At 48.6% G+C, this 12,073-nt stretch overlaps 1 protein-coding gene across 6 annotated transcripts in view; it reads left to right on the forward strand.

Moving 5' to 3' along the window:
• Positions 1-12,073, forward strand: part of GPD2 (glycerol-3-phosphate dehydrogenase 2) — a 58,114-nt gene that overhangs the window by 529 nt on the left and 45,512 nt on the right. For 3 of the 6 annotated variants that reach the window (XR_014618559.1, XM_084289189.1, XM_084289193.1), the window contains exons 1-2: positions 592-730; positions 10,863-10,970. Coding sequence is in view for 5 of the 6 variants with exons in the window: in XM_084289189.1 (XP_084145315.1) it covers positions 10,869-10,970 (102 nt within the window). In the remaining variant the exon portion in view is untranslated. Of the gene's footprint in view, positions 1-591; positions 731-1,676; positions 1,831-9,451; positions 9,601-10,862; positions 10,971-12,073 lie in introns of those variants that run through there. The other 3 variants (XM_084289191.1, XM_084289192.1, XM_084289190.1) reach the window with 3 other exon arrangements.

Raw genomic sequence — 12,073 nt, forward strand, 5'->3', positions numbered from 1 at the left:
AAAGAAGCACGTAAGGGCTGTGCCTGTGGATGCCGGGTGCAACATGGGCATGGCTGTGGTAACGTCGAGCTTTGGAGGAGGAAGGCAGGGTTACCTCCTTGCATCAGGTGTCTTCGTGTGAGCATTTCTGGGTGAAAGTGCTCTGGTGAAGCAAGTAACTCTTGAGCTTCTTCTGAGTGCTTATCTCTTCTAATCAGTCACCTCAGTAAACGTTTGTAAGGCCATTACTGCGGGGAAAAGGTACAAGAGTGCATGTGGCATCCTGGACTTTAAAGCCGTCCAGCCTTGGTACCTGCTGAACTTACCGTGCTTTCAGTAGCCTGGCAGGGAGGATGCTCCAAAAGCGAGCTCCTCTCTGCCTGCTGCCGGGAGATGGGAGCCCTTTTCTCCACCCTGGACTCGCTGTGTCCTTGTGCTGTGCCCAGCGCCAAGCTGCACTTAGTAATGTTTCCTCACTGCATTTAGTAATATTTCCTCACTGCTGTACAAGGCCCTCGCTTCAGAGAGCTGCCGCTGTGCTGAGCCCTCTCAAGGGGCAAAGGTATTGAATTCATGGGAGGAGCGGCCGCAGGAGCACATCTCCAGGCCTGCCACTTGCAGCCAACTGGTAGATAAAAAAGGCAGGGCAGCTGCAGAGTCTGGGGCTGCCGTGCTTTGGAGACTTGGAGCGGTCTGCGTGTGGATCTGTTACCGCTGTGGACTCTTGCGTTTCTCATCTGCTGGTTCTCAGGTTGTGGCTGTACTTCTCTGCATGTTTTATTTTCATTCTGTGTACCTGTAGTGTGCCTCTGTGCTGAGCCCTCTGCGAACCGTTACTGCCGTTCTGTATTTCCAGCCAGGGAGCTCCCTGCGTGCGAAGCTTGCTCAAGTGTAATTACACTGCCATTAGCCTGAAGACTCTGAGGTCCTTTTGTAAGATAATCTCCTAACCATGGATAAGGAACAAGCTTGGTGAGGTAGCTGTCAGGAGCACGGTACATTTTTAACTGAAGTTAATCAGGCCTTTCCTTTCGCTCATTGGGTTATAGGTACAGTTCCTCAGAAATGTTTAGGGATGGGGAGCAGTGACTGATCAGCAGCTAGTAATGACTCAGTCTGATATTTCAAGATCAGTAAGTGTTGCTGGTTAAGTATAATCCAGTTTAAGCTCTTCTATAGTAACCATAAAGACAACGGATGTCCACATTGTTTTGTGCAATTGTACTCATACACAGAAGTAGAGTAAAAACAACTTCATGAGCTAGGCCCTTACTACATAACATGGTAATTTCTCTGGAGATCCATTGCTGCCTGGTAATCTGTCCCTATTAGAAGTTCAGAAAGCTGGATAGGTTCAAAGGCCATCAGCGCAAACCAGTTTTCCAAATGAAAGCTCATACAGGTTCCCTTCTGCTCCCTAGTTTGCCTTCACATTTCTCTACAAACTTTAGCAAATATTTAAAATAAATGTGCTTTTTTCCCCACAATGCCCAGTTTGCAACTGTTACTTTCTGCTTTCACAGGTAAATATCTCTGTTTCTGAAACAAGGGCTCTCATTTGCGATTAGCCCTGTTAAGCAGCAGCTTGCTTCTGTCAGGTGCCTTGTTGTGGTGCGTGTTTATGTGCTGGCAAACAGGATTTAAGAGTTGTTTTACCTTTAAGTTCGTGGGCCTATGCTGTGCTTTATTTAAAACAGGGCTCTGACAGCGCAGTACACCTCAGTTGAGTCCTGTATGCTGCCTGGCTTCCCATCTGCAGTTTGTGCCTGTCCTGCTGGGGATTAGCTGTGTCACTGCGGGTGTGCCGCCCCGGCTGGTGGGAGCAGGGCTGCGTGGATCTGCCCCCAGAAGGTGGGTAACTGTGCCCGTGACCTGCCTGCCTGCGGGCTTGTCACCTTCCCTGGGTGCTCTCAGAAGTTGGAGAGCACCGAGCAGTCGGAAGATGACTGAGACTGGGGATGGAGATGAACATGAAATAAAAATTAGAATAGGGGCTGAAAAAAAAATATCTTAAGCAGATCAGACAAAAGTGGGAAGATCTCCCTTTAAATAAGGAAGGCCTCATGTATCTCAACTGCTTCACGGGTGTTCATGGGCCTGGACTGGAGCTGCTTGCTGACAAGCCATGTGCACACGTGTATCGTGGAGGCTGGTCTCAGCAGCAGCCCTCTGCTGTGGGGCTGTGCTGCAGCCGTGCCACAGCTCTTGCTAATGTAGGTGTACTGGTACTCTTGCTTCCGAAAAGCACTGCTTTAGAGAACGTTTTTGTATTACATAACTAACAAACACTTTGCAATCAACTCTTACAGTATCATAGCATTGATTTGTTTTATTGGTTTTGGCAGTGCAGAAGGAGAAGCATTTTGTGTCCCTAAGTAGCTGTGTTTGAGCTAGGTTCCCCAGTGACTGTAACTCTGTCTTGGGGGTTTCCAAATGCCAGATGAGCCAACCCCGAGTTATAAATTGAAATGCCGACGGATGCTGAGTTGCTGTTTCTCTGCTGGCTGGGTACTGACTCTTGGATTGTGACTCTTCTGCTTGGCAAAGTGTTTCTCAAACCAAGTGCTAGTTCTTACTTCAAAATGATACTGAGTGCGTGCCCCTCCTGCTTGGGCTGGGTTTGCATGTGCTATCGGGTTTCTCAGTCTTCAGCCCAGTGTACAAAACTAGGCTACTTCCTTGACACGCCTAAGTAATTACCTAATTTGTAGTTATTTTTGAGCAGGTACCTGTCTGTGTATGCAGGTCTGTGCCCGATCTTGTAATAAGCAAACCACAGTTTACTAAACCTTGCTTCCTCCAGTGTCTGAGTTGGGGGAGAGGGAGGGAAGGAAGGAACTGTAGGTATGGGTAGGTATTGGGATTGAGCTGAATTGGTGGGCTGTCTAACCAAACCTCTATCAAATATGCAGTGATTGAGGAATAAATATGCAAAAAGCAGGGTGAACGCCCCTCCAGTAACTGGCTGCAGTGAGAGCAGTTCTGATGGCAGCAGCTGGCTGACAGTCTGTGCGAGTTAGCATTGTCTGTGCGTGGTGGATCTTATGGCTGGAATAAATCCTCACTCGTGGGGAGCTAGAATGACTATTTTGAACTATTGAAGCTGGAAGGCTACATCGGCAAACAAACGTACGAGAATCGTTGTGTAAATGTAGCCAGTAACCAGGCTGGAGACTAGGCTTCTCGCTCCCTGTGTGGCTGGGGTTTGAAGTGATGTTTCAGTGGGACTGGAAGGAATTTAAATACTTCCTTGGTAAAACTTGTAAAATATATTGTGGTGTTTGTGATGAGGAAGCCCAAAATACAGATGGCCTCAGTGTTTCTTAATGTTCCTATTAATTGTGAGGTACAGTGCTTGGAATTGTCATCTTCAAGCATGTATTACCTCCTTGTCAGAAACCTGCCGCCTTTTCTGGCAAGATTATCGCTATTGGAAATCCCAAGAAGTATTTATCAATGAGACACCCTCCACACAGGAGAAAAGGTGGTTAGGTCTAAAAGTATAAATACAGGAGAGAGAAGTCAACGTTTATTCCTAGTAGGATAGTGCTTAAAGCAGTTGGGGTGTCGTCTAATGCCTGGTGGGAAGATCGTGGTCACTTAAGTACAAAAGGCACTTCAAGAAGTTTGAAGCAGTGGGGACCAAAGGGAGGATGAGGGCAGTATGACTATTTTTGCCTTGTTTTTCCTTTATTTTTATGCATGACATGCCAAGCAGCTACTTCTGGGCATGGTAGCCGTGCTGGATGCCTTACTTGCGCGTGGGAAGGCCTTTCCCCATATGCTGAACTGCTGCTTTGCTTCCACTAATTAGTGGAAGCTGGCCTCTGGGAGTTTTGGGCTTCTAAGTTTTGGGTGTGGGAATTCACAAATTTGTGTGGTCTGTGGCTTAAAGGGGCTGGTAGCCCTGCGAGCTGTCCTGGTACATCACGGGTTATGTTTCTGTGCTTGGTTGGTGAGGCAGTTCTGGGGTAATTACTTTAATTAAAGTGCCATAACTTGTGTTTAAGAACTTGAAGTCTACATGAGAGGCTTTGGGAGAAGATCTGGAGGATGGGAATCTGGAGCTCTCATCTTCAGTACTGTCTCCGTGACAGCTGCATTATGTATCCACTGGAAGCTTATCTTGGTGTGTGGCTCTGTTTATAGCTGTGGCTTGCAGGAATTAGGTCCAGAAGTCACGAGGGCGTGTGTCAGAGCCCATGCAGCCAGTGAGGTAGATAACAAGCTCTGGTTGCCTCTCGGAGCGTGCTGCTTTGTTCTGCTTGTGTCACTGCTGGGGAGGTAACAGAGCACAGGGCGGCCCGGGAGGTGGGACCCGGGTAACCTGGGGAGAGGTACGCCTGCTGGCCCGGAGTGCTGCAGGGCAGGCTTCTTCACTGCTGGCTGATTGAAGCTTTAATTGCTTGCTTCTAAGACGCTTACTTCAGTTAGCGTGGTCTGACTTGCTGTGTAATGTACTAACCACTGTGGTCTCTTAAAAACAAACAAGAGCAGCTACATGAGAGCTGGTGGATGAGCTTATCATGGGAGCGTTAATGCGACATGGTCACATCCTTTCTTTGCACTCTTTGGCCATTCCTCCATTGATGCTTGCTGCAGACTGTCAGCATCTCACTCCGAGCAGTACTGCTTTAAACTTGTAAACTACCCGTAGTAAGAGTGCTAATTATGGCTTGACTGGCTTGTTGCAGCTCTGCACTCCATCACAGTGGCTACCTTTTAAGTCTTCCTGCAAGGAGGATCAAAAGCAGCATCAGAGGGAGCTGAGGATAGCGTCTCTCACTGTTTGGAGAAGCAGAGGCAGTGCAAGATTCCCAGCTCAGCCCGGAGCTGAAATTCACCTGAGAAGCTTTTGGGAAAAATGAAAAACATGAGACAATGCTACTGTGCAAATGGCAAGTTATGCAAACTGTAGTGGTGATGATTATAAGTTTTCTATTTTTGAGTCTTCATTGAGTGAGTCACTTTATTAGATGTGTTCATTTAAAACGGAATGCGAAGCATCCAGATTCCATGGTAATGGCCTCGTAAAGCACTCAGATATACAACATAACAGATTGGATTTCTTCTCTTAATTTAACAGGTTTTGCGTCTCATACACCATGTCTGATGGCAGCATACAGGGCGTCACACTTATTGCAAAGCTTTACAGTTTGTATCCATCTGTCCCTGCATTTTTGCTAAAGTAGTCGTCTTTCTTTGATCTCCAACTTGCGGCGCTGCGTCTGAATCCTCCCTCGCTGCCTTCGCGCCCTCCTCCTCCATTCCTCTCATTCTTCCACCAGCTTTCCCCGTGCCCTCCTTAGGTCTAGCCCAACACCTTGATAATTAGAAGGTACCTGAGCACAGAAATACCGGCTGCCTTGAGAGGGGGTGGGGGACCTGGTAGGTGTGTGTGCATGCTGTTGGCAGGCTGCACAGCGTTACACAACCCAAAATAAGATCCCAGCCAACAGGCAGGCTGTCTGGTAACTGCCTGGGCTGGGCATTGCGGGAAACGAAGACGAGTTCCTCCTAGGACTTCTGTCAGCCTGCTGAGAGCTGCAGGGAGGCAGATACTTGTCATATGGGGCGCCCTGTACAGAAGCTTCTGGTGGAGACGGGTGTTGAAATAATTTTTTAAAAAACAGGATGTAAGTTGCACTCTGTATGGTTTTGGTTTCTTTTTTCAAACGTGGGGCTGAAAGCAGAGCAGGAGAGCTCTGCTCTGGGGGGCATGTTAATGGGGGTGGAGTGCAGCCCTGGGCCGTGGTGTGGGAGCCTGGGGGTCTGCGGGTGTGGGGGTTCAGCCCAGGGGCTCACTGGCAGCAGCAGCTCTGGGGCGGGTGCTTCTGGCAGCAGTGACTGCAGTTTGGGAAAAACCACGCGTCTTGATCGTGGTGAGTGTGCCCTCTATTACTCGTTGAGAAATTCAGTGCAGGAGGGAGCAGTTCTTACTGTGAAGATAGCTTGTGTTGACTCCTTGGAAACTGAAAGTATGAGTCTGTCCTGATGAACTTTCTTTGTGCTTCCCCCTTCATGTGGACCAGCTCTTTCTCTTCCCTTAAACCTCAGCAGGTAGCACCGAGCTGCCATCAGGATCCTTGCTGTAGCTACGAGTCTGAGCTGATGTCTCCGTGCATCTGCCGGCGCTCAGCTGGCTCCCCGGGCAGGGTTCCCGTGGGTGGCTTGCTTCTGGGCAGATCACGCCGTGTGCTGCACCCGCTCCTCGTGGCGTGCCCCTGGCCGGCCCTGTGACGGCAGAGGGCTCCTTGCTCCTGCCGGAGCCTGCTCCCCAGCCCGTCAAGGACTTCAGCCAGCCCTCGAGCTGAGGGCATGGGTCTAAAGGTGCTGCTTATCAAAACCTGTATCGAAACAAAGGATAAGGCTTGCCTGACCTGGTGATCACAGCGTCAGATGGCTTACAGCATTAAAACCCTGCATGCTGTTTGATTACTCAGAATGCTTGTGTTATAGAAAGGTGACGTATTTCTGACCGCGCTGCTTCTTGTGCTGTGCTGTTACAATATATATTGCTATAAAATCTGAAGTTTTGATCACAAGTTACTGGTATCAGCTTGAAAGAGTTTTATTACCCATTGCAATAGGTGAGCCTTTAAGTTTAGACTCCTGTCTGTGTCCTTAGCACTCATGTACAATCTTGCCATAGCTATGTGCCCTGCATTCTTTCCCATTTCCCCTTCTGCTCTCTGGTTTATCCTGTTCTGTGCTTGCAGCAGTCCTTAGCATCAATCCTGGGACATACCTTGAAGAACTCCCAGGTAGGTGCTTCGGGAGCCTGTAATTTCCCTTTGGTGGCGCTGAGGCAGGTTGGTGCCTCGGCAGAGCCCCAGCTGCCAGGAGCAGAGCCAGATGCGTGCTGCCATGGGGCCCTGCTCACAGGAGGGGCAGGCGACAGCAAAACCACCACGAAGACAAGAAATCATCCGTGGCTGTTTGTCCTGGGCTCTGCTTGCCTAGAGGTGAAGCAGCCTCACCCAGATACGTCTGCTCAGACACGGGCTAACGGGTTCCTGGGATGAAACTGAGACGTTTTGGGTGCTGAGGTGCTGACTGCAGGTTTGGATGCCTGTCCAGCTTCGTGTTGGAGTGGTTTACGTTAAGCTGTGCTTCCCTTTCTGTCCCTGAAGAAGCTGTTTGTACCAACAAGGTGCTCGTGGCCATTTGATTCTGTCCTCTGCGGAGCTGTGTGGGGCCTGCCCGAGGGCCGGGCCCGGCCACCCAGCGGGTGAGGGCTGGCCCCGTGCTGACAGAGGCCCTAATTGCAGCCATAGTGAGGGCACTGGTGTCACCGAGTAACAAAAGCATGGCAGAACTGCCCTAGTGGCACATCACACGTTGTTTTGGTGTGGTCAGTGGGATGGTGTTGGGTCCGGGTGCGGGAGCAGTGAGGCAGTCCTGAGGCACGTGTGCCGGTGTGGGCTGCCTCCTGGCACCGCCTCAGCGGCTTGGAGGTGGCTGTGTGAGCGAGGAGGCTCGCTGCAGCCCTCCAAATCCTGGCGTGTGTGCTGGCAGCACGCTGCTCGGCCGTGGGAGGTGGTGGGCAGCTGGATCCCACCGCACCACACCACTGTGTGGGCAGCCACGCTGCCCTGTAGGGACGGAAAGCTCAGACAGCAGAGGTGGCTGCAGCCCACTGCCTGGGCAGGTCCTCCTTTTACCTCAGCTTTTGAGCAGCTGCCTTGCTGCTGTGACTCGCAGCCTGGTGTACGGGTACACTCAAACCTTTGTCTCTTGCTTTTTCCCTGCCACCCTTATCTACACCCCTTGTATGGCTCCATGCAAGGCGGCCAGCTCTGTGGCCAGGCAGGCAGCGAATTTCAGCTCCCCAGGTCTGACTTCTTGTGGCCAAGCATCCTTGTCCTCGGGCAGCAGTGGGGCTCTGCAGGCCTCTGCACGTGCTGTGCAACTTGTACTGGGCTCTGTAGGGTGAAAAACTTCACCAGTACAAATCTGGAGGTGGAAAAGGATAGTATACCAAAAGAATGGCGTCCGTTATACCACAAAGATGCTGCATTTCTCATCCAAAATTTCTAGAAACCAGTTTTGAATTGAACTTCCATTCCCTTCTCATCAGCTCCTAAAGGACAGTCAGTCTTCTGAAGCTCCTTATGCATATGGAGGAGAACGTAGTGCATGCAATGGCAGTGGGGTTTGCTGGGTTCCTAGCAGAGGTTTTTGTTTAGGAAATGGTTAAACAAAAGCTATTAGCGTGTCGGTGTAGTATTGCGTTAGAGCTGGTGACAGATGCTTTTTGAGTGGAAGCTTGCATTGTGGGTGGCTTCTCGTGGTCGTCGTGGGGGATTGTTTTAACTCTTATCTGGGAGAGCTGGTGTTTAATAATGGGTGAGCATGCAGTGGTTCACCTCGGGTAGAGGGAGCCTTGGAGAAGGCTTGAGCAGGGCGGTGAGTGGGAGGCAGGAGTTGGTCTCCTGGGCTTCCTTCCTTTGCTCTGGGCTCTGTTACTCCTAAGGCTGGTGCCGGCCCCGTTGCTGGAGGCTGCCTGGCCGTTCAGTGCTTGGCGGGGAGCCTGGGGGCTGCTCTTGCCACCTCGTATCAGCTGCTGAGCCAGCGCTCACAATTAGTTTGTTCATTGTTAGCTGAACTGGGAAAGTAGGGATTTGTGCTTCGGCGATCACTCTTTGCTGCTGAACTTGATTACAAAAAGCAGCGTATGGACCTGCTTCCATTTGTTTTCTTGAAAGCCAGTGTCTTTTCAGACATGTAAGCTGGCTCGTTGGAGGATGCTAATTTGTTCTTTTAAAACAATCTTGGATCATAGAGCATATTGTGTTCCCAGAGCAGGCATTTGTAAGCTGGGGTCTCGTAGTCCTACTTGAAGTGATTCTCTGCCGCTGCGTAAGGTGTGTGAAGCTGCTTCGTGCTCGCCACCAGTTTGCATTCTGAAAGCTGAGTTATTATTCTAGCGGCTTGAAGAAGCCGTCTGGTGGAAACGTATAGTACACAGAGTGCTTGGATGCTGTGTATGTGTGCAGCATCGCCATATGCTTTGTGCAGCCATAGACAGTATGCGAGCTGATGTTGATTTGATTGTCTTGTGTGTTGTTTTTCATATTCTGCAGGAGGCTGGAAGTGTGGTGATGGCACACCTCAACTCCTGTGAGGTGCGTGCTGTGCTGTGGCTTCAGGGGTACCATAGGTACTTCCAGAGATGTAGAGCAGACGCTGTATCAGTGACAGACTGAAGGTGGTAGGGGTCTGTTTTATGTCAGTTCTGGCACTCTATTAATTCTAGGTTGCACAGGGGAGGTGTGGGGTGGCCTCCCAGTGTTGCAGCTGCCATAGGTCGCCCCTTGCTGGAGCACTGTGCTGGGGTAGCGGGCTGCTCCCTGCCTCTGGTCGCTGCTTGCCCCATCCCTGCAGGGCTGCTGTGGCTTCTGAGCCTGCGGTGAGTTTGCTTTGAGATGTTGCAGGGGGATTGTGTTGCCTTTCCCTTTGACTCGTCCAGGTCCTGGAAAGATTAAACTCGTACTTCTTAAAACTCAAGCATGAACTGAATGGACTGTGTGATACTCTACCTAGAGACTGAGAGAGGCGTCTTTGTGGTGGGAACCTCTAAGAACATACATGCTGCTCTTTCAAAAACCTTCTGGGAAGGTACAAGTCTTTGCTTTCTGTACAATAACCAGTGCATACAAGCACATGACATCTATACCTAACATATTTGCCTACAATAATTGCTTGTGCATTTGTTTTCCCCCATGGATGTGCTGCAAGCAGAGTGCACAGATAACAAAGTTAAGATTGACACCATTTAAAAATGAAGTTTTCTTATTTGGCTTGTGTTTTTAAACACGTTTGCTTTAAATTCTTTTAAGAAAGAGTAATGATTATGCAGACTGAAAGAAGAAATAGGGCCCAGAGCCACCCCTGCTGTCCTGCAAACCTGCTGTGTGCAGGGCTGTGTGCATCGCCTGCCTGTGCTCAAAGTCTTCATGGTGCTGGATGTCTTGTGTAGAGACTGCTGTGTGAATCTGGGGCACTGACAAAGGTGTCCTCGTAACCTAAGGACTTGGAGCCCTGACTGAAGCTGCTCAAATCTGTTGCACATTGTTTCTATGGGATGCGAGCTGCCTTGCTTCTGGGAAGATGGGTTAGGCTGTGCCTACTTAAGATTCAGGTCAGTTCCATGCAAATTTTTCATTCAGCATCCAAACACTGGCCCTTTCAAGAATTTGCCTGACCTACATAGGCCCAGCTTTAATACCTCTGTAGCTAGATGATAAAGTTCTGCGCTTGTTTTAAGCCACTTAGTCTTGTCCACAGTCTCCGCTGCTTCTTGCTGAGGGACCTGTTTCCTGACTAGCGTTCTGCACCGCTCTGGGTAGGACAAGCTTTGGTGTACTGCGAATGGCAGAATCGTAATTCCTGCTGGGAATCCAGGGTAGAGTGCTGCTGGGCAAACCTGGTTGTAGAAATAGTTTTGATGGGATGGAGGGTAGCTGAGGATGATCTTGTCAAGCAGATCAGCTGCTCTGTTGCGGTGAGGACTTGGTGGCCATCTGGCTTGATGACAGGGTGCTCTCGTTCTGCCTCTGCCATGGTATTGTAAGTACTCGGTTATGTGGCAAGTGCTTACAGCACAAAATATGTACGTACGTACACATCCACCTGTATGTCTAAATACTCTTTTGTCAGTCAGCTTCAGTAGCAAATACCAGAGTGTTCTGGCTTGCCGCTCTCTACATTTTGTTTAGAAATCATTAGTATTGCAGTGAAAATCCTTAATTAGTCTATTGCTACTCTAAATTTCAACTTGTCAAAACATTGTCATTAGCTTCTACAAATGGTCTATTCTGTGTAGCCTAGATTTTAACATGGCAAAACTGCCTATTAATTTTTATCTTCTTTTCTTACAGTAAAAAATGGCATTTCAGAAGGCAGTGAAAGGAACTGTTCTCATTGGAGGAGGTGCCATAGCAACAGTTTTTGGCCTCTCTCAATTTTCTCAGTATAGAAACAAACACGTAAGTATTAATTATGACTTCTGATAAAATATGAAACTTAAAATCTGTTTGAGCGTATGTTAGGCTTATACGAATAGTTTCCTTTGGAAAGGAATGCCAAGAGCTTCTCAGCTTGATCTGCTGGGTGCTATCTGGAGGATGGCATTAAATGATGTTTCGCTATTGTAGGTCTTTCTTGTAAATCACTTTTCATGTTTAAAAAATGTTTTTTGGACACTACTAGGGGTTTCACTTAGTTGCGGGAGTGAAAAGTATTGATTGAAGTTTAAGTAGTAAATAGCTTGGAAGGTGTTTTCAAACGTGGCAGCTTGAAGTGTCACCACCAGGATTATCTCTGAAAAATCTCAGCTTCAGGACAGTGATTGTGGCAGCTCTCGGCCAGTTCAGAAGACTGAAAACTGTGTCAGGATAGGCTCTGTGCCAAAGAAGTCAGTTGCAAGGCTCCCATTTCTTGTGGTGATTGGTGTCTGGGTGGGCACAACCTAGATGCTGGTATGTTCATGACACATTTCAGCGCTGTATTTCAGGTAATTAAGGCGTGCTGATGAGATGAAAATTCCAGAGCAGTAAAGGCTGATGTTGAAAACATACTGTTAAAGTAAAATAGTGGTAGCTGAAAGGTGCAGTAGATTTCAATCCAGTTTGTGGATTGATTCTTTCTGTAGTAGAAAATAGATTCACTGTCATAACTACTTCTTCCAGCCAAATTGGAGCAGCTATGCTTTTTTTTCCCCCTACTTCTCTATGCAGAAGCCAAGGAAAAAAAATCAGTAAAAGAAATCAGTAAAAGCAAAGTTGTGGATTGTTTTAAGCAGAGCTGGTGTTGATCAGCTACTATTTTTAACCAAATCAATCTCTTATTTTTAACGCAGTTGTGCTGTGCTTTAGAGTTATGAAATAACTGTTTTCCAGGGTCAGTAGATGCATATAAAGAGACACGTTTTATCTGCTGTTAAGTGTAAGCTTTGAGGCTGGTACCTCGCCCCTGGCTGACAATATTTGCAATCTGTGTTCCATACGGTTTGGAGTAGGTGCAGTCAGGGCTCTGGCCTGTCCACCTGGGTTTGGAAGAAGCCTGAGCCCTGGGGGGGGGGTACCTTCTC

Source organism: Netta rufina, assembly GCF_964035555.1.
Source record: "Netta rufina genome assembly, chromosome: 6".
NCBI lineage: Eukaryota > Metazoa > Chordata > Aves > Anseriformes > Anatidae > Netta > Netta rufina.